Source organism: Stigmatopora nigra, chromosome 11, assembly GCF_051989575.1.
Source record: "Stigmatopora nigra isolate UIUO_SnigA chromosome 11, RoL_Snig_1.1, whole genome shotgun sequence".
Taxonomy (NCBI): Eukaryota; Metazoa; Chordata; class Actinopteri; order Syngnathiformes; family Syngnathidae; genus Stigmatopora; species Stigmatopora nigra.
In genome coordinates, this window is record NC_135518.1 from 5,493,585 (window position 1) to 5,516,662 (window position 23,078).

The 23,078-nt window shown below is 37.6% G+C and overlaps 1 protein-coding gene across 6 annotated transcripts in view; it reads right to left on the minus strand.

Moving 5' to 3' along the window:
- Window positions 1-401: 401 nt before the first annotated feature.
- Window positions 402-23,078, minus strand: part of ikzf2 (IKAROS family zinc finger 2) — a 39,966-nt gene continuing 17,289 nt past the window's right edge. The window contains exons 2-10 of one of the 6 annotated variants that reach the window (XM_077728729.1): window positions 14,665-14,710; window positions 13,281-13,394; window positions 10,599-10,648; window positions 7,221-7,304; window positions 4,762-4,953; window positions 3,728-3,895; window positions 3,042-3,179; window positions 2,829-2,942; window positions 402-1,551 (exon numbers count right to left, since the gene is read on the minus strand). In XM_077728729.1, the coding sequence (XP_077584855.1) occupies window positions 743-1,551; window positions 2,829-2,942; window positions 3,042-3,179; window positions 3,728-3,895; window positions 4,762-4,953; window positions 7,221-7,304; window positions 10,599-10,626 (1,533 nt within the window). In that variant the 5' untranslated portion in view covers window positions 10,627-10,648; window positions 13,281-13,394; window positions 14,665-14,710 and the 3' untranslated portion in view covers window positions 402-742. Of the gene's footprint in view, window positions 1,552-2,828; window positions 2,943-3,038; window positions 3,180-3,727; window positions 3,896-4,761; window positions 4,954-5,050; window positions 5,252-7,220; window positions 7,305-10,598; window positions 10,649-11,095; window positions 11,469-13,280; window positions 13,395-14,664; window positions 14,711-23,078 lie in introns of those variants that run through there. The other 5 variants (XM_077728726.1, XM_077728728.1, XM_077728732.1 and 2 more) reach the window with 5 other exon arrangements.

Sequence of the window (23,078 nt, forward strand, 5' to 3'; positions counted from 1 at the left end):
ACCTTAAATTACTACCTGACAAAGACAATGGAAGACTGGGAGGTGTGAATGAACAAATGCCGACATTGTCATTGTCGGGCTAATTGTTAAAAGCTGCCTAGCAACAGGAACAGCTACTGCAGCAGAGGTAAATATTTGAGTAAGTGAATGCTTCATGTCTTAAATTGAGCTGTAATTTATGTTGTTGACCCGTCAAAATAACAAATAAAACATAAAAAATAAATACAGTATCTAAGTGATTTCTACTGAGAGACAAAATTGAAAGACACAAACATATTCAAGTAGATTCAGGTGATCAAACAGAGGTTTGCAGCACACTGTTGTTCCACTTTGTATGTTACAAATAAAAGGTTTAGGGTCATGTTATATGTGGGAGGGGGTGGGGGTAGTAATACAAACAAACAAAAAATATGATTAGATGGAAAAAATATATAACCAGCCTGTAGAGTGTAGCCTTGCCAGCCACTTTGTATCCTGCCGGAGAAAGTATGTATTTTTGGTGAAAGTCATCCTTGAGGTCTGTTTTAGCAACATTTTAAAAAGGTTTCAATACAACTGATTTGATCACATTATAGCGACATGCACTGCTATAAAGCCTTCATGTGGTTGTTCAGCTGTTTACATTCACACTGCTTTTTTTGCTGAAAAGTCTATACTAGTGCTACATCAGTTTGCAGCATCACACACACAAAAAAAAAAGAAAATCAATCCCGTATTTCTTTTAACATTTGTAGCAATCATTTTAATGGAATGTATGCTCACCACGGACAATATGTGAGGAGAACTCGTAACGGTCTTTGCTGCGGTGGCCACAAATGTTGCATTTCAGTGGATCCCTGTATCCATGGCAACCCATATGTATAGTATACATGACGTGGTCGAGAAAGAGCACTTGGCAATGGTCACACTGGAAGGCTCGCAACTCGCGGCCTTCTCGTCCAAAAACCCGTAGCCCTTCCAGATTTGCGGGCCTCTCTGTGGATTCGCGAGGTACACCGGTCAATGTTCCAGACCCATTTCTAGATGACACATCAGCCATGTGCTCACTCGAATAAATTGCAGGGCTTGAGCGTGACCTGAGACTGGATGGTAGATTATTACCAGGGTTAGCATGCCGTTCCGGAGGGCTGCTGCCAGCCGACTCGGGCGACTCTCCGCCACTGTTGCTCGGCGTATCTTCATGAACCGACTGGGTTGGCCTACCGTGCCGAGTCAAAGAAGCGGGACCGTTGGAGACGGCGTGGCTTGGAAAATCAGAGGGTAATCGGGGCTGAGGTGTGAGCGAGTCAGAATTTCCTGTACGCTCCACTCTCTGGTCAAGAGGTAGAACATGATGGTAGAGTGGGTTGACCATGGGCATAACATCTGTTATAGAGAGGGGGAGCCCAGTGTGCTGTAGAATGGGCCTCATTGTGTCTGATCCCAAGTATGTGATGGCATTGTTCATAGCCTGGTCCATCATTTGAGCTGATAACATTTCAGCCTGTTTCTCAAACTTGAGGCCCATCTCATATCCTATATCCGGGTAGCTGTAACGCCCCAACTTTTCACCTGTTTAAAACAGAAAAGTATCATGACTGATGGGTCCGAGACAAGGACTTTGTGTATCTGGTCTTGAAATAGAATTACAAATTGATACTGTACTTCGAGGAGTCTGCAAATTATTCCAGAAAGTGGCTCAGTGGGTGTGGGTTTTCGTCCAAACCTATTAGAGGAAACCTTTCCACCAATCTGGTCTCTTAGAAGTGACATCAGTGGATTGCATTTAGGTGCTTCTTGTTTCAGCAGAAACCTTATTAGTTAAACTGTTTCAGTTGGAGTAAAAACCTGCACCCACAGCGGCCCTCAAGGAGCGGTTTGCAGACCCCTGCGGTACATGGTTCCTTCTTCATCACGTTTTCCCCTGGGTTGCATTGTATTGATGCTAAAATCATTTCTAACTCTGTGGCTAACTTTTTCTCAAGAGGGTTCAAATGTTGGCTACATACTAAAGTTTGACTTCTGAAGAATGTTATATGTAAGTCAGGTTTTCACTTTCAACACATTAAAAGTCTAAACAAATACACATACTACACGCCAAATAAGAAACTGCTGTTCATTAAAAATAATTACCTTGGCATGTAACAGTCTGAGCACCCTGAGAACTTTGTCATGCTACTTTATAATGTCAAAAACTAAAACCAAAAAACCCCTAAAGCATTCTGTATTATTTTGTTGACCAGCAAGCAGAGCCAATGGTTTAATCGTTGACAACATTTGTGGATTTTGAAGTGGGTCACAAACTCTTTCCTAAAAATATAATGCAGCAATGTTGAACGTGCAAAAGTGTGAGAATAGGAAAGCCCCATCCATGTTTGAATATAACCAACCAATAAAAAGCAGGGATGTTGCGAGCTGTTGACTCTTAATAAGCTTGCAAAAGGTAAACCGCAAAAGCAAAAAGCTTGTCCTTGCCACATCCCCCTCAAACTGCTACAACTTCCTCAATTAGCATACTATAACTATTACACGAGAAAATAAAGTAAAATAGTTTATTAAAATAAAATATAAAAAAATAATGGTATAAAAAAGGGTGCAATAAATATTTGGAATGTGACCTTATCTACCTCGTGGCTTGTTGTTCTTGTTTCCTTGTATGAAATTCAATGTGGAAAATTGAATATATGAATAACTCTATTATTGTTGCTATTAGACTCCCTCAATCTTTTTTTCTATTTGTTTTCTGCCCATACCTGTATCCATCCATCTCTCCTACAAGAAATGCATTACCAATCTCTTCTCAATACTAGTGATAACAATGTTGCTTAGCAGTGTTGATGAATACTCACCCACAAATTTCTGGGGTGTGGTGCTCTTCCTTTTCCCAACATTACTGTGCAGTCTTTCAATGACGAGCGGCCGCTCAAATGTAGTCATAGGCCTAGGCTCTTTAGGAAGCTCACCTGCAGAAGTATTATCAAAACAAAGGTAAATGTTACAGTGGACTTTGTGTAATTAACCAAACATTATGTATGTTCATTCCTAGAGAAAATACAAAATACCTGCAAAAGGAGCCGTTTTGGGTGTCGGATCAAGACCAATGCTCTGTAGGTAACTATGGCAGCGTTCTTTGTGCTCCTCAAGGGAACTGCGTTGTTTGTAGCTCCGCCCACAGCAGTTGCACTTGTGTGGTTTGCCCACTAAAGGTGTAGACATTCACAAGAATAGCTATCACTCATCTCATCTCATTTTATGAACAGCTTTATCCTCATTAGGGTTGGGTGGGGTGGGGTGCTGGAGCCAGTCCCAGCTGTGTCCGGGCCAGAGGCAGGGGGGACACCGTGGATCAGTGGCCAGCCAATCTCAGAGCACAAGGAGACGGACAACCATGCACACTCACACCCATACCTAGGGGCAATTTAGCCTACCATGCATATTTTTGTAATGTGGGAGCAAACCGGTGTACCCAGAGGCAACCCACGCAGGTCATGCAAACTCCACACAAGTGAAGGTGACCTGCATTTGAACCCGGGACCACAGAGCCGGGGCATCAAACAGTCCCATCCTAACCATATCTTTCCATCATGTTTGTCAATCAAGTTCGAGAACAGGATATTTTGCGGTCTTTGAGACAAATCCTTTTAGCAATAGGAGTTTGTTTTGCCTTTTTCATTACAGTTGCCATATGACAGCATATGAAGCAGCTCATAAAAGAACACCATTTTGGTGCTAAAGGGAAAAGGCTTACCAGCATGTGTGCGCAAATGACCCGTAAGAGCGTCGCGGCGGCGACAGGCGTAGTTGCAGAACGGGCATTTGAAGGGTTTTTCCCCGGTGTGCAACTTGATGTGCCGCAGCAGATTTCCCTTCTGAGTGAACGAGACACCACACTGGTTGCACTGAAATGGACGGTCACCTATGGAAGGCATAAACAGGGATTTATCTCACTGCATGCATTGGCAATATACAGTATTAAAAAAGTTTGAGTAAGTAATCACATTTTCAAAATTGAATAAAGTCTTTCTTTGATCATTAAATCAAATTGGCTACAACTAGACTGTAATGTTGCTTTGAATTGACAGTCAACTGAGTATAAAGGTAATTAAGACAGACATACTAACTACCACCACTACTACTTATTTGGACTATAAATGAATGAATAAATACATGAGCCCAATGTATGATATTTTTCTTAGTCTAATAAAATTAAATAAATAAAAAATACAACTTGGATTTTTCCATTGTGTGACTAATAGTCTGAAAAATATGGTACATAAATCAATCATATTATTACAACCTTTAATTAAACTTTAGAGCAGTTCTAATTCCTTACAAACTACAATGACGATGCATTAGGTATTATTATGCTCATCAGATGCTGCAAATACATTTGATGCTTTGGCAGACATGGCTTAAGTTTTACTTGAAAAAAAAACAAAAGGAATTGTTTTAGTAATTAGATGAGGCACTGAGCAACGGGAAGTATTTGTTGTTGTACATTCCATAACTACATTCTAATAGGAGAAAAACATGATCATCAGTAAGTTGAAAAGAAGACGTGATCATATGCTGTGACAACCATGGCTATCATGGCGTCAGCTGGAACAGGTTTCGGGGGATTCCAGGGATATTTTTTTTTCCTGATAATAATTTCAAGTCTGCGTTATTGTTTTGGAACTAAAAAAAAAAACACGAAAAAGGTCTACGCCCTATCTGAAGGAGAAAAAAATACATGCGATTTAAAATAGAATCAACTGGCTGGTTTTGCAAAAAATACAATACCGCTTGGTTGTCGAGTGGCTGAATCCAGTGCCATGGTTTGTCCAGATATTTCATCTTGTGCATGACTTGGGCTTCCAGCCATAGATTCCTCCACAGCCGTGCCTTCTTCTCCTGTTTGAAGCTCACACACCAAGCTTCTGTTGTCAGTTTCCTCACTTGTATCTTCTTGCTTTATCTGTTTATCATGCAGTTCTTCAACACAAAAACACAAGTGTAGAGTTTATGTGACTTCTTTCTTAAATCAGAAATGATGTTTGAACTGAATTTGGCAAAATATAGAATTCCTTACTTTAGAATAGACTTAAATGGAGACAGAATTAATGTGTAGGAAGCTTTTGGATGAACTGAAACGGTGCCAAATTCAGAGGCGCGAAAGATAAACAGGCCCATCTGGTTCCTAGTTGTCTTTGGAGAAGAGAAGGGAGTGTCGGAGGCACCTTCCCAGCAATGGACACCAGCGCAATGATAAGATTAAGACAAAATTGTGTGTCTGTTGAGGTGGAGATAGTAGTTTTGCACACACTGTAGTTACGTCTAGTTGCACACATTTCCACTATAGACCAAAATATTGGATGGTACATAGAATAGCTCATAGGCCTTCAAAAAAACTCTTGGACATAGGTAATGGAACAAAAATGTTTATCAATTCAGTTCAGTAAAAAATGGTAATTGGTTATTTGTGGCTTATCATTTCCTGGCTGTGAAAGCTAATGTTAGAGGGCCATTGGTGAATGAGTAAACGGACATTCTTTCACACCTCCCATTGGATTGGAACTTCTTGTAGGATGTCAAGGGAAGACAATAAGTGAACGAGCTGTTCTTTCTCCTTTGTAAATAAAACATTCAGGATAATTGCATCTATTTTAAGCTTGTTGTAATAGAGGAAAGACCCGCTCAGTTTTGCTATGATTGCACAAAACAATTTCCAAAAAAACCCATGGAGAAAATCTTTGTATTTCCACTGCTTGAATATACAGTTATCTTAACCCATGATAGAAATCTTCCATTTGTTCATTCCTTCATTTTCCATGGCGTTTATAAGGATTGCAGGGGTGCTAAAGCCTATCCTCGCTGACTACTGCCATACCTCTTTCATTCCTGAATTTGCATTTAACAAATTTACATAAAGCATTGGAGAAATACATATGAACATAAAGATTATGTTGTTTATTCATTCATTTTTCATACCACTTATCCCCACAAGGGTTGTGGGTGTGCTGGAGCCTATTCCAGTCAATTTTGGGCAGTAGACGTGGTATACCCTGAATTGGTAATCAGCCAGGACAAAAACTATGAGACCAACAACCATTCCCCTCACACTCATAGCTAGGGCCAAGTTAGTGTGTTCACCTAGCCAACGATGAATTAAAAAATGTCTTCAGATATCTAACACCAAGGGTTCAATCTTGGGCTCTGGCCATCCTGTGTGGAGTTTGGATGTTCTCCCCACGGGTTTTATCCATGTACTCTGGTTTCTTCCCCCATCCCTAAAACATACATGGTAGGGGGTTTGACCACTCTAAATTGTCCCTAGGTATGAGTGTCAACATGAAAGGGTGCTCTGCTGGCAAGCAATTCAGGGGGCAATAAGTGCAGCGGTAGGATAAGCAATATGGAAAATGAATGAATGAACACATGTGTTTTAGTCTTATTTCTTTTTTAACATATGACATCAATTTTTTGTTGTATTTTTCAATGTAATTTTAAAGTTTATATAGAACATACAAGGTTCAAGCCTCAAACCTGTGTGGCGTCATCAGTGTTTTAGATGGTCTTTTTAGATTGTGTGTGAAAATGGCAGGGCATAAAACTTACTATTCCAGATGATCTGGTTTTGAGATTTTCAACAGCAAAAACAAAGCTGTGACCATACTTGGCTGTTAAACTACAGTTTTCCAATCTGACTGCATCCTTAAGCTGTCCCTTGAGGCTACCCCTTCCTCATTTTGTTTAACCCTCTAAACTTCAATCAAAGAAATTAACGTCAAAAGACAGGAATTAGCAACAGAAATCATTTGCACAAAGCTTCTGAAAGCTTTCAATTTCTATTTCCACTTTAGAACGGAACATCATGCACAAGCCTCGTCTTCACGGCTGTAACCTGGCAACAAGAAAGCGACCCTGTATCTTTACATCTGCCGAATCTCAGTGTGACTGTCTTGAATGCTTCAAGTGGTCAATTGAGGATTACTTGAAAAATGTTCTGCGATAAATGTATTTCACATTTCAAGCATTTTATCAACCTGGGTGTCCAAATAAGAGTAAAAGCTATGACTGCATGTCTGACATCATACAGTATGTTACTCGAAGAGACGTTTTTTTCAGCATATCTTTTTTTTTTAAACCTATTATTTAGTGGACTTAGCTCAATTATGAACTGACATTGTATTTTCTTTTGTCGTCTCATTATCTTGAAAAGTACACAACGTGGTGTATATTTTGTGGAGTTGAGGACTCACCAGAAGGAGAATGATAAGGCTCAGTTTGTCCATTTGGTGTTGGTATTCTTGACTTCTCCCTAACTGGAGAGCATTTCCCGTTACCTAAAAGACAACAAGAAAGCAAGATATGACCAGGTATATGTGTTAGAATACAGAACACATTCTGCCTTTAAAATTAATCTGAACTCTAATTCAATTTTAACAGATTGATGGTGCTACTCATCCAATTCCTTTGAACGAGAGGATTTAGCTATGTATTAACATTTTTTTATTTGCTGCCAGTACTCCCACTTCAAATGAATTGGACGTGAAGTGACAAACTCATTTAAATTCAGAGCAAAAGTATGCAATGAGCCGATGATTGGACATCTCTCATTGCCACTGTCTTACATTTTATGTGCAATTGACAGCATGTACAACTGTTCTATAAATCGATAATTTTGAGAAAAACAACTCAGACAAGAACCATAGACCGCAAATCAGAAAATCCACTGAAAGAGACAATGAAAGACAAACTCTGTATTAAGACATATTGTGAGAAAGAATGCATTGACACTTGCATCACAGCTGAGGAAAAAAATGTGTAAAAAGAAACTCCTTTAGTTACAGGCAGTGAAGGTCAGTGAAAATACATTGAATTTCTACCAATACCCAACATAATCTGCATGTGCACACAAGGTCTTTCTTCATTAGAGTAGGATAAAACACGGGCGACTCTCTTTGCTTCCAGAAAATGAATGGCGACTGTGAAAGTAACACTACAGAATGCTAAAGGAACCTAACTGAACCAACCTTGTAACTATGGTATCCTAATGTCCAGCAAACGTGGATCAAATTGCATCCTCCCAGCAGCTGAGGCTATGGATAGCCTGTGTCCACTTATCCCATTACACATTATCTATCAAGTCTTTTGAACAATACAGTTCCAAAAGCGCAACTGACCCAGCTGTGAGTTCCCAAAGAAACAAGTGCAGGCGTCTTTTCTTTTTTTACAATGTGAAAAGATTATAATCCAAATTTCCAAGGATTTACAAAGCGACCAAAAAAGAAGCAGTTTTAAAAAGGAAAAAAGTTAGGTGGATTGGGTACTGTATAACTGCAAGATTCTTTTGAACAACGTATTGTGACAACCCAACTTTCTTTTACAGTACATTCAATGTTGTGGAAGCTCCCGTTTGAAAGGTGCACACCAGAAGATGATGAACATGACGCAAGGCTCCAGGCTCAGGTTGCATGGCCTGAAGGAAATCTCAGATGACTGGGGTGAGCTAACCCTTTGGCTAGTTTGTCCTGAAGACAGAACTGGCCCAGATTTTGCTTAAGAATTTTCCATGACTTTATTTCAATCTTTCACTCATTGTATTGTCTATTTTGATATTGTGGTATTTTACATTTCAAATATCACTAAAAAAACCTACTAAAATAATGATTAAGAATGCTGTATGACATAACAAAGGGAGCCAATCCCAGCTGTACCCGAGCCAGAGGCGGGGGATACCCTAAATCGGTGGCCAGCCAATCACAGGGCACAAGGAGACCGACAACCATGCACACTCACACCCATAACTAGGGGCAATTTAGTGTCCAATCAGCCTACCATGCATGTTTTTGGAATGTGTGAGGAAACCCACACAGTCCCAGGGAGAACATGCAAACTCCACAGAGGTAGACGTGACCTGGTTTTGAACCCAGTACCCCAGAGCTGTGAGGCCGACGTGCTACCCACTGGCTCCACCGGGCCACCCCTTATGCCACATATTCTTAAAGGGTCTGACAGACGACCCTCTGCTTTCACATTCTTGCCACCACCAACGGGAAATGAACCCGCAGTCAGGTGAGTGAACCCCTACACCAAGAGGCAGCACCAGATCAGGGTGTATCATTCCAAATCATACTTATTGGAGTTCATCTGTGCCAACTAATGTTAACACTGCTCAAAAGCAATTAAACAAGACAGGTGTCACACTTATTAACAGGGAGAATTTCTGGCTGCAAAACATCATTCTGTTTCATGGTTGGGATGTGGTTTTTCCTGTCAATCACCCCCTCCAACCCTAAGTCTTCCATACACTCATTAAACACACACACGCAAACACACCCCCACACACGTAAATGTAACAAAGACAACTCGTCTGGCAACAAACTTTGACTGTGCAGATTTCTTTTAATATAGAATCAATGCAATCTAATAGATAAAATTCCCATTTATCACACTATCTTTCCTAATTTTTTATATTATTTTTTTTAAGTTTTCAAAAGCCTTTTCTAAACAGTACATTAGTATGTGGATCTTAATGCAATGGATTTTTAAAGACAAAATAGAGGTAAATTTTGGAAGTGTCAAAATTCCTATTTCACTACAATTCAGTTAACATGTTACATGCGTGTTCACAAATGATTAAATAATTTCTAAAAATATTAATGGCTATTTTACTTGACCTTACCATACATCAGTCTCAATGAAAGCATCATTTATGTAGGTTTTCAGTCATTCACACAAAGTAGGTTAAATGGCCTCAGAAAAACAACAGTACTATAGTTGCCTTAGGTAAATTTTGGGGGAAAAGTAATGAGGTTACTCACAAAAAGCTCAACAGACTCCCATTTATTTTTGTAACTGCTTCATTTCAAAATGAGCAGCAAAATGTCTGCTTGAAAAGATAATGTCCCAAATTGTTTCAACCTGACATTAGCAATGTGTAGACTAATCAATATAATAAAACAGTGGAATCTACCATTATTTGAATTGGATGGTAAGTATTTGAATGTAAAATTAGTTTAGCATGATAAGAAAAGAAAAATCTTGGAGACCAAATTCATCACATGACTTCACCTTGTAAGCATTGATTCATATCTTTAGTTTTATTGTTTGTTTTCTTATTTTGTATTCTTTGATGATATTTGAATGGGAAATGCCACTCTCCTTGCTGCAGTATAATATACCATGGTTAAAATGACAAAAAGTTTGCATGAATATCAAAAGAACAATTGATGAAATCCTGCCTCTGCATGTTTTCCAACATGCCACAAGTGTTTGTCATCCATTTAAACTATTTACTCTTTCTTTTTCCCCTTGGTGATAACTTCTGTTTACAGTAAGAACAACAAAAAGAAAAAGAAAGATCCTGGCTTATTGTTTGATATATTAAAAAAAATAGTTTCATATCATTTTCTGAATAAATAGCTTTATAATTCGCTATATTAATATGATGATAAATCTGTTTCATGATCGCAACACTAAAATGATGGCATTGATTGTTTGAATTCCCTTAGATTCTAATGGGATAATTCATTTAAGAATTTATTTGCCACACTGTATAGATGTCTTCATGTTTGGAGGTTTTACATTACATACCTCAAGATCATTATAGTAGAAACTGTAATCAAAGGACTTACTAGCACAGTAGTCATTGGGTTCCTCCATTTCCAGCGCTTTGATGTCGTGGCTGAGGAGTAAAAAAAAAATCATTTAAATTACAAACAACTTTTTAATGGGCACCATTTGATCGCTCATTATCACTACATACACAATGACATGAAATACCATTTAAATGCCCCACAGTTCGAATATCATCTTATGCCATGATTTATGAAGTGCAAAATAAATCTGTGTCCACCTGCATCCAAAATATATCACTATCATTTTTTAACAACAGCATGGCAATTTTATTTCTTATCAAGACTTTTACAGAATAACGTCTCATACACTTAAATCTGATAATTGAACTACCAAACTGGATTTAGATTACAATAGGCATTATCTACAGTAATGACTGTCAATTGGGTTTATTTCTCCACACTTGATAATATTAATTGTGATATACTATGTTTTACTACTGTGAAGTTAAAGCTACATCTTATATCCTGAAAAAAAAGTGAGTTCATATAATTACCTTAAAAAAGAGTCTCCTGAGCAAAAATAACTTCACAATTACAGTAGAGGGCTGAGGGAGATGATGGGAGGTCGTCACCTGCTCCCTTTCGAGGACAAAAAATGTCCAAATCACTTATTTCCTCTTGTTATAGTTAAATATTGCAGGAAACTGAGCATTGTTGAGTAAATCCCATTAGAGAACCCCAACAAAGAACGTGAGCAGAGCAAGGTTGAAAGTAAAGGAGAGCATCTTCCCTTAACGGTGGTCAAGACAAAGTTTCTTTCTTTGTGCCTCTTGAGACTTAAAAATACAATATCAGTCCTGGAAAGTTCAACACAGACCCAACTCGACAACGGGGAGTATGGAAAGGGAAGACTTGACAAGCTGCTCAGAAGGAAAGAAGCAGAGGGATGGATCAAACTGGATCCACCGGTTCCTAAGGAATTAGCCATAGAGAGAGGGAGCACCCAGTCACTTTTCAAGGGACTGGAAAATCCGTTGGTTTGTCAGTTTTGAAAGAAAGCAAGTATTGACGATGTGACTCATGCTTGAAAATGTAGCACCTCATACAACTATGCAGGATGTCAAAGTTTGCCTTTAAAAGGCATTTGTGAAGGACAGACATGGATTTAGAACTTATAACAATGATTTACCATGAATTAGTTCTTTAACAATCGTATTTTAAAAATGCCAACTGAATAACTGTACTATACCTATTGTGTTTGCGTTTATATTAAATCAGATTAGATCTAACTTTAACATTTTAACAAGTTTTTGCACAAAAAAATAAAATAAATAAAAATCTTTCTTCCTTTAATTAACTCTTTCATGCATAAACTTTTTCTCTTTCTTTTTTACCTTAAATGGGCAATCAGTTAACTCATTGCCTGAACATTTGTTCATCTCGCCATCCAAGACAAAATGCATTAGACAGTGTCGTTAATGGCACTGAAATGTGATGACTCGAGTTCCCAGGTTAAATAAATTGGACACTTATTGGTGTCAATTCCATATAGTGAGTTAAAATACTATATCAACAATAAATAATTATGTTTGGGTAATCAGTGTATATGTAATTTGTATTATTCATTTGGATTTCAATGATTGTTTTATTAAAAGTACAAAATTATAGATATACATTATATATATATATATATATATATATATATATATATATATATATATATATATATATATATATATATATATATATATATATATATATATATATATATATATATATATATATATATATATATATATATATATATATATATATATATATATATATATATAAAATTGAATTTAATTGAATGCTTTTATTAAAATTATACAAGTGTAATGAGATTTAAAGCTTCACTACAAAGTGCACAAATAACAACAAAAAACTGACGAATAAATATTCAAAGAACAATAATTAATAAAGAATTTAATAAGTACAGGGTGAGTCCTGGTAGCAAGAGTGGCTTCTACTTAAGACTTCAGCATGGATTTTCACATTTTTGTTAACTTTAAAAAAATATATAATAATTATTAGCAGAAAAAAAACATTAAGAAATGAAATCACGATAAGTAAAGTCACAATAATCGAGGAAAAACTGTTATAAATAAATAAGTAGCCAATACAACAACATGCAATGAACACAATCTCTTGAGTATTATTAATAATAATAAACATAGTTCAGTGTTTTAATGACTTAACTGTTATTTGCCCTCTTAAGGGTTACCAGTTTCAAGTGTCAACTTTTTGTACTGATCACTGTCCCTGAAAAGGTTAAATGAGTAAATCCCGAGCTGCCAACCCTCCCACTTCAAATAGATTGGATGCACTTCACGTCACTATCACAAATAAAAGGAACATTCATGTTTAAGTGGGTCTTTTTCCGAAAAAAAAAAGGTGCCCCCTGAATGGAATGAAAGACAGACTACGTTTTTCATCCATGAAATCATAATTTAAATGTTTTCATGTTAAATGTTTTTGTACGAGCATGCAAAATGAAAGTCTATATATCACCGGAGGGACGAATCATAAAGTTAGTTGTTTCGTGATTTTTAAATACGTTCTTTTCAAATAGGAATTCAGTTGTCATGCAACAGGTGATCGGACTGCAAGCCCGTTCCCTTAGCAACCTGTACATAGGTTGCATTTCTATTTGCATGTGTGTGTGCGTGCGTCTTTTTGCGTTCTTCTTGCTTTATTTACCTGACGCGTGTGGCATTCTATCCTAGTGGTCTGCACGGCGATCCAGAGTGATTATCAAGGTGTGGATAGGACTTCATTGTTGAGATATTAAGTCCGGGTAGGTTCCGAAAGCCCCTGAAGAGGAAACAAGCATTAAGACCAGTCAGCGTCGTTCTTCTCCATCTCCCGCAAAGAGCAGCTGCAGAGTGACAAGTGCCACTTGTTGTGCAGGTGATGTTGTAAGTATGGTTTGGTCCGATAGCAAGAAAGAGAACGAGTGGCACTGATACGTATGGCTCACCCAATCTATGGTTAGTTTAAGGGATCTGACAATCATGAAGCCTAATCTGCGTACAATGCAAAACTTAATTATGGTTTAAAATGTTAATTTCAATGTGGAAATTGTAGGATTTTTAAACTTAAGGTACATGTCAATAGAGGTGGAGAGAAGTGTTGCAGTTGATCAATAAAATGTATTAATTTAGTTGAATTGATCGGTTTATCAAATGTTATTATTTATGTTAATAAGCCAAAGTGATGAGTACACAAATCACCTCTCCTAAGGCTCTCTCTTGTGGTGAAGAAGAAATGTTACCACGTTTGTGTAGTGTAGAGACGTCAATAAAAACGAATATATTATGTTTATTTCTAATTTATAATATTATATATAATATTATATATTCATAACATTATAAATTAGAAATAACCATAATATATACTTTTTTATTGACGTCTCTACACTACACAAATGTGGTAACATTTCTTCTTCACCACAAGCGAGAGCCTTAGGAGAGGTGATTTTATATGTATATTCATTTTCTGAACATTTGCAACCACAATACTGTCAGCTTTGGTAATTACTTTAAGCACTGCACTCATGAGGGGCCATTTGACAAATTTAGATGAAGAAGACATGTACAAGGTTAACAAACACTCCTCATCTCATCTCCTCTCATTTTCTGAATCGCTGTAGTATCCTCAATAGGTTTGTGGGGGGTGCTGGAGCCCATTCCAGCTGACACGAGGTCAGAGGCAGGGGACACCATGAATCGGTGGCCAGCCGATCGCAGGGCACAAGGGAATGGGCAATATTACATAGTCACACCAATACCTAGGGGCAATTTACAGTGTCAAATCAGCCTACTATGCATGTTTTTGGAATGTGGGAGGAAACCGTAGTACCCAGAGGAAATACACGTAGGCCCAGGGGAGAACATGCATACTCCACACAGGTGGACGTGACCTGGATTTGAGCCCAGGACCCCAGAGCTGTGAGGCCTATGCACTAACCACGCACCCGCAAGTAATGTTGGTATATTTTTTTCAAAAATCACATCACACATACCAAAATAGATAAATACAACTAGTTATTGTACCTTCTATACTCTGGTGGTAAAGAACTTACCTGTAGTGAATCTAAATTTGTTTGTCCCAGAAATAAAACAGCAGCTCTGTAAGACAATGCAAAAATAAAAAAAACATGCAGGTCAATCAATAATATTTATATTTCACAAACAAAGTAGATGACTAATTTGGTGAAAAGTGGAATATATGGGGGAAAAGAGCTAAAAATGAAAGACAGCAATTAAACAAGTTAAGAGTATGCCCTTTTTTCAACTCATAACACTGTTTAAGGTTCACCTCATAATCTTTATACTATTTAGAGTTCGAAATCAACTGAAATCATCGATATATCTATTCAAAATTAACAATTAAAGTCTCTTGTCCTACTGGTAAAAGCCGACAGGGGACAGTGTAACATAAAAAAACACATTAAATATATATTGCGTGTGACTGTCGGTTTCATGTGCATGAGCCCAGGGGCCTTTAGAGCCCTAAATGGAACAGGACGACAAATAAAATCGTATTCAAAATTTATAACAAAGCTCTAAAATCAAGGCAGTAAATAGTCCAGTCCAAGACATACCTCCAAACCACAGCAATGCATCTGACAACATTTTGATTCCACAATATGAACTTTCCACTCATGACTTGCATTCTCTTAATATGCAGACATTGACATGCATTGTAAATTATGGCATATTTCAACATTAGTGAAAATAAAACCTCTCTCACATACATGAGTAACTCAATTCTTTAAACCCCCTATCAGTAAAATAATGCAAATAGAGTTAGTATGTCATGTGAACTTTCCTACTATGAGGTAATGTACATATTAGGATAGAAAAAAAACATTTACAGTCAGTCTCATGCCCTTAAACAATGTCCACTGAAAATATTTCAAAAGTGTCAATTCATGTCCTTGTTTTAAAATCATCTATAAATAACCTTGGATAAGTCATTCATGTATCACTTTAATCTGATGGCTAATTTAAATCTATCCAGAGCTCCGGTCTTGTGGAGAGTAACTTGTTTGTCTGATAGGAGAGCAGGGCAATCTATCTCAATTACCCTGTACACATTGTCTCAGGTGGACATTTCCAACCACAAAACTGTCAGCTTTGGTAATTTACTGCTTCTGTAAGCATTGCACTGACTAATGATGGGCCCTTTGACAAATTTAGATGAGCAGGACATGTACAAGGTTGACAAACACTCTTATTCATCTCATCTCATTTTCTGAACCGCTTTACCCTCATTATGGTTGCAGGGGGTGCTGAAGCCAATCCCAGGTGTCTCCCAGCCAGAGGCTGGAAACACCCTGAATCGGTGGCCAGCCGATCTCAAGGCACAATGAGACGGACAACCTTACATACTCATTCACACCCATAACTTGGGGCAATTTACAGTGTCAAATCAGCCTACTATGCATGTTTTGGGAATGTGGGAGGAAACCAGAGTACCCTGAGGAAATCCATGCAAGCCCAGGGGAGAACATGCAAACTCTACACAGGTGGACGCGACCTGGCTTTGAACCCAGGACCCCAGAGTTGTGAGGGCAACACGCTAACCAACCACTCGCCCCACAAGCCACCCTGGTCAAGACCTGTTTTGTTTGAATATAATTCCAAATAAGTAAGCAATACCATTTAAAGTTTGCTCAAAATCAAACAGAATTAGTAAGCTTTCCTAAAGCACAATACGTGCCAGAGCAGACTGTAAACGAGCATTACAAAGCTCTCCTCACCCTTGAGCTGGCAGACAGAAATCTAAATGCTTCATGTTGTTTTTGTTGTTTAAGAGAGCCTGGATCTACAATTCATGTAACCCAAATGTCTGACTCACTAATGAGGCTTATCTTATCTACTAGATCACAGATACATAATTGTTTGTTTTTGCGTTTACATTATCTGACAATGGGCGCCCCGCCAGATGAGTGGTTAGCACGTCGGCCACACAGTTCTTGGTTCCTTGGTTTGATTCCAGGTCAGTCCTCCTCTGTGTGTAGTTTGCAAGTTTGCTTGCATGTTTTTTTGTTTTTTATTCTTTACGGTACTCTGGTTTGCTCCCATATTCCAAAAACAAACATGGTATCCTGGTTGAACACTCTAAATTCTTCCGCGGTGAATGTTTATCCGTCCTCTTGTGCCCTGCGATTGGCTGGCCACCAACTCAGTGTGTAGCCCATAGTTGGTTAGAAAACATTTAGTTTCCTGAGAAAATAAATATTTCTCACCAAGCTTCATTTAAGGAAATATTGCTTCAAAATATGGATTTTTGAAAAATATTTTTTGGGGGGAATGAATTGATTTAATGCTCGCAGTCTATATTTGTATTCATTTTAAAGCCCTTTTCAGTTCCACCAACAGTTTAGATATTTGTTCCTATCCGAGTATTTATTCATTTGTTGTCAATAATACCTGAAAACAGCCAACAGCTAAATCTGCTCTCTCGAGGGCCCAGGCCTTGGCTCGAACTTTTCACTTTTCAGCCTGGTAAATTATTAATATTTCTTTTCCAGCCATTCTATCCCTCACTCTATTTTGTCCGCAAGCGATTAAGCTGCTTAAAAATATCAGTGATGTCACTAGGGTCTTAATATAGACAATTCTGAATTCCATACTCAATCATGTATAAATTATTAAAATACACATTTTTGACAATTATATCAATTAGCAATTCATTTCATGACACATCAAAGCATACAAATCATGATGGCACAATTCCACCCTGGCTAGAAAGTAGTTGAGTCACCTTGGACATATTTATTCTATAATTAAAAGGTACAGCAACCATTATAACACATTGTTGAAAATTCTTTGACTAAAATTCCCACAAAAACAAACAAAAAAATCCCATTTCATTCTCCTAAGATCCTTTGACCTTGCATTTCACAAGTGTTGCTCGAACCTATGTGGGGGGAAATGTGGTATTTGTTGTGTATTAAAAAGTTAAGTTGAATCAGTATGTGATCCTGACCATGTTAGATAACCCTGTATTTACTTGAGAACTTGAAAAAATATCCTGGGACACAAGCAATTTCAGTCTAATGATCTTTCATTAAAATAATATATAACTTTATCGATCCCCTCTAAAGAATACATAATAAAACACATTTCAAGACTCTTCCGAATTCAAAGAAACAGCAAAGAAATGTAAAATACTCATTTTTCATCTACATAGATATAGCCATTCAATTTCACTCTGGGAATCGTACATGGGATTTAACATACACACATAGTGTGGAGTAACAGACTATTTAAGAAGTACATAGTGACAAAAACATTAGTTGCATGAATAAACATTAGTATTTTCTATTGACATGCATGACTGTCTCCATTGGTGCATTCAAAGAGCAGACCGACGAACGACCTTTTCGGAGCTTGCAGCAGAATCGTGGTTAAATTCATTAGTTTGTTGACAGTTTCTAGCCTAGTTGCGCTGAGTCAATTGAATTCAGCGGCTGACCCAAAGATGACACTAATAGTTGCGTTGACTTCTTCCACTGGTTGTTCACATTCTGGTGGGCATTGTGATTATGCTCCCCTGCACCTACTACCTTCAGTTGGTATACTGAATTAAGTCTATTCTTATACTTTTTCATGACAACTGGCTCTCACACAGTAAGTATGGTAATCAATGTATCATTTTACATATGACATCAGCTCAGTTTGTGAGTACACATTGAGTAGTTTCTAAAAGAAACGACTGCATTGTAAAATCTACCAAACCTCTACTTTTGATTAACAAACGAAAATTATCGTATCCATCTCTTTTCTGGTCAAATAATCTCTTTTTGGTAGCTGTAAAATTCATGTAAATCTTTTGTTGGTCTTGACATCAGTCAAAATACTCTACAATGTCTGGCATTCAATAATTGGCTGCTCTTAAAACAGCTGAAGAATGAGATAATCTATGATTAAATAAATGTACATGCTGTTTGAACAACTCTCTAAAGAGTGATGGAATACCTGGAAGAACTAAAGTCCAGGCGTTCATGAAAATCAGTCTTTAAACAATTGAACCTTGTTCCTCCAAGTTGGCGAAGCCGTCTGCCTCATCATCACAAGGGAATATTTATCTGATGCGAAATCAATTAGCGACTGGTGCTGCTGGAGCCTCTTAACATGCATGAGTTTCTTCTGCCGCTCTTTTTCGTCGATGTCTCGCTGCATATACTTTGCCTTTTCATCTTCTACCATTGCACACCATGCACGCATTTCTTTGTGCCTGGTTTTATCCAAAATATCCTCCTGTATTTGTTGATAGAGCTTTTTCTTGGATTTGTTTTTCTGCTCTTCTTCCATTCGGAGCTCTTCAATATACCTAAAATGATTTTTCATGGTATTGTCTCGCTCTTCCACGGCTCGCTGTCGCTGTAGTTCTTCCTTTTGTTGTTTGGTTTCCATTTGGAGGACATTATACTGGGTAGAAGCACTTTTATTTATTCTGTCTTTCTGAAAGCATCTCTTATCCCGATCTACCCAAAAATCGTCAAGTTCTTTCTTTTTATTTTCTTCAAACTGTTTATTTCTCGTGGTCTCCAGTGACTGCATATCTTTTTTAAATGCTACTAGTTTGTCATTTGTCATGGCCTCCTTGCCGACAGTTGTATAGAAGATAGCACTGTCCTCCTCAAACCGAACAAAGGTAAAAATCTCGCGGAATTTTTCATGTCTCCTCTTTCTTTCCAGCTCCCTCTCAGTCAGTTTTGCTGGCTCCTCATCTACAGTTGATATTCTCAACTCTAATCTGGCCATTTCTTTTGCTTTTTCCAGTTGTGCAACTTTGACTTCCTCTTTTGCCTTTGCAAGCTCTTTAGCATTTACCAGCTCTTTCGCTTTTGCCAGCAACAGTGCATTCATTACCTCCTTTCCTTTTGCTGTCTCCTTCTTTCCAGCCGCTGAACCAGCAACATGATCCTGTGGTTTTACCAGAGAGCCCTGCTCTTGTAATTTTCCCTTTGTTGGCCCCTTTTGGTTTGAAGTTCTTTTTGCAAACATCTTTGTATTGTCACTATGATCGATTTTAGCTTTAGCGGTATATAAGGGACAACCACATGACAAAAGGTCAATTCTTCAAATGACCAGGCAGAGTTTTTGTATCAGAGCGACTTCATGACCGCAACCGCTTTTGGTTCAGGGCAGTTGATGATGTCATGAGGTTGATGCAAATCACATATTGCCTTTAAATCAGGGTTATTGAATGACATCACAGGGTTGCATGACCGGTCTATGCTTTCCTATCTAATGGGGTGACATCATTGTCATCTAACAGCAGTTTAATACCACTGTGTGAAAGCAACTGAGGTAATTTAAAGACAGGATTAATAGCCATTAACACAGTCAGACTCCCTTCTTCTAAAACTATACCCTTGAAAGTTGTTCTGTTAGTTCTAGTGTTGTGATGAGCTATCAAAAGTTCAACAAGCATTTTATAAGATATCATTTTCCTTGCAATGATCACAAATGGCTCTATTAGTGTTGCCCTATTGTTACTTCATTTTGCTTGTGTTTGTGTCTAATTCATCGCTCAAAATGTATTCATGTTTTTATTTTTACTGTATTTTGTAATGCCCCAATGGAAAGATTTTTTCCTCTGCATACGAAAGTATTTTCAATTTACAAAATACAAAATTTCAAAAATTCTTGTAGCATCCTGTATTTTGTTTAAAAATGGTCATATATTTGCTTTCCCATCTCCCAACAATGCACTTGGTGAAAATAAGCATGATGACATTTTGAGCCATGGGGGCATAGGTAAGCGAGGTCATCAATGTACACAGCTTTGTTTTATACTACTCAAAGCGAGTGCACACACCACCAAATCAGGCAAACCTTTGTATTTTGGACATGTAAACGGAAGTTTGCTTTGTCAGAATGGTCCTCTTAATTTTTAATTTTGTCTGGTTTTAAATGTAATTGAAAAAGCTTGCTTCTGTATAGCACACCCGCTTCTCTGATGTCAAAAACAAGCATACTAACCAGATGCATCCTGAAACAGTCTTTGAACTTCTCTGGTTGTGCAGAAGCGCCACTCCGAGTTGGGCACAAGATTGTGAGCGTAAGCCTGGACTATATCGCCCAATGACATTTTACAAAATGTAAAGTTGGATTTTCTGTAATTTGCTTGGCTTTCTGTTAATTCATAATGAAATATGTATTGTTTTCACAAATCCTCTCAAATAAACTTGTTACTTGAAAATGCACATAGGTACTTGCCATTTTCAATGCATTTGGTGTAGAATATAAAAAGGTATCAGCATCTTCAATATTTTCAGTGTTTTTTCAAAACATTCCATTTCAAACGTGCAAAACTAGTTTGGGCTTATTTTACTCTGGATTTATTATCCACAACTCTCTTGGTTAACTTTTTTTTTTAACTCTCTTGACTTCTTTTAAAGTTTTGACAGTGTGGGAATTTAACTTGAGAATGAAAGCAAGCAACCTAACCACCTGAACAATGTTGCTCACTTAATCTTTAGTCAGATACAAAGGTGTTAAGATTTACTCAAAGGAAGTGAATATATTGGCTCAAGTTTTAGGGTTCCTGGTCATTGTCTAGAGATTTAGTCTGTTTTATTATCACCATTGCACATAAACGGTAAAAGATTCATCAGCTTTAACATGTATTTGTAGCTTGTGCTTCTGTTGTTGCATTGTTTCATCTGTTGTTCTTGGTATGACCTCTTCATCTGATTCAAGTGGTATGTTTGTATTTGAGTGTACTAAACTAACAGTCTTTGCCAGACAGCCCTTTTGTGTGTTTTTGTCTGAAATGTCATCGCACATTTGTTTCATCAGCCTTCTCTTGGACTTTTCTCTCATCTCTTCCTCTTGCTTAAGCTCCCCCATATAGAAATTCAGATAGTTTTTAAGTTTGTCTTGTAGCTCCTTTTCCTCTCGTTTCAGTGATTCTTGATGCTGGTTTTTCATCTGGTTAATAATGTAATTGTTTGATGATCGGGAATGGAATCTCTGAATCGGAGTCCTGTACCTATCTGAATCAATATGAGGGCCTTGACTTCTGACCATGTCTAGCTCTGGATTTCTCCTGCAATTTATTGTGTTTCGATTGGAATTAGTTTCCCTAACATGAGCATTGTTGTGTAAAGAACTGTCATTTCCTTGAAAGAATGGAACATTGTTCACATTTGCCGATTCAGGTTCTTGATTTCTGGCATTGTTTACCACTGGATTTACTTTGTCCTCCATGTCTTGTTTATTTTTGTTGCATTCATTTGAATTCCGAGTTGTAGAGGTCTCCCTAAGTTGAACATTGCTGAATGAAGAACCCTGGCTTTTTTCAACCAAAGAAACAGGTTTGTTCATGTTCCAAGACTCAGGTTCTTGACTTCTGGCTTTCTTTACCACTGGATTTTCTTTATGCTCTATGACATGATTTTTCTTGAATTGATTTGTATTCTGAAATGAAGTGGGCTGCTTGGCCGTAGCGTTGTAAAATAAACAACTGGGATTTCCTTTAACAAATGAAACAGGTTTGTTCACATTCCAAAACTCAGGTTCTTGACTTCTGACCTGGTTAGCCACTGGATTTTCTATATGCTGAATGACACTATTTTTGTTGCATTCAACTGATTTCTGAGTAGGACTGGGCGCACTAACCTGGGACTGGTAAAATAAACAATTGTTATTTCCAGGAACAAATGAAACAGGTTTGTTCACATTCCAAGAGTCCTGTTTTTGACTCCTGATTTTACCCACGGGATTTCCTTTATTCTGTATGACATGAGTTTTGTTCCATTTAATTGGTTTCTGAATTGAAGTGGGCTCCCCAACACGAGCATTGTAAAATGAAGAGCCATGACTTCTTTTAACCAATGAAATGGGGCTGTTTATGTTTTCATTATTTTTTACATTAGTAGCTTGCTTCTGATTGACATGTTTCTGTGACTTTTCTGTAAAAATATCCTCTTGTTTTGATTTTGAAGCAGACTTTTTGGATTCAACCAATCTACTTGGATACATTTTTAAAATCCTTGCAACTTTCAGTGAATATACATGTCTGAGTTACAAAAAACAATCATGGATATCATTTTCTATTGACAAATTATCAGGCCTTCTGTTGAGGTGTGAGTGCTGCTCTATGATGTCACTATGTTACATCATTTTCTTTTGACTATAGTCAAATCAAACTTTATTGTGAATTTTAACCAACAATTGGAGTTTCTTGTACTCTCCATGAAAGTTTTTCTGACTGATCAATCTTTCCACGCTTACAGGATGAGAAAGTAAATGCAGGTAGTGCCATCAGGGAGAACATTAAAAAAGTGGGTCATTATCATCTTGCATTGCAGATGCGTACTTAGAATCAAAATGTGTGTTGCTGGCAACCAAGACTATCACACAGGTGCGTTGATGTGTTCCTGGAAATATATACTACAAGTGCAAATAGTAATTTATTCCGCATGTATTGAGGTGCACATTGGTGAATGACAATGTAAGGATTTCAAGAACA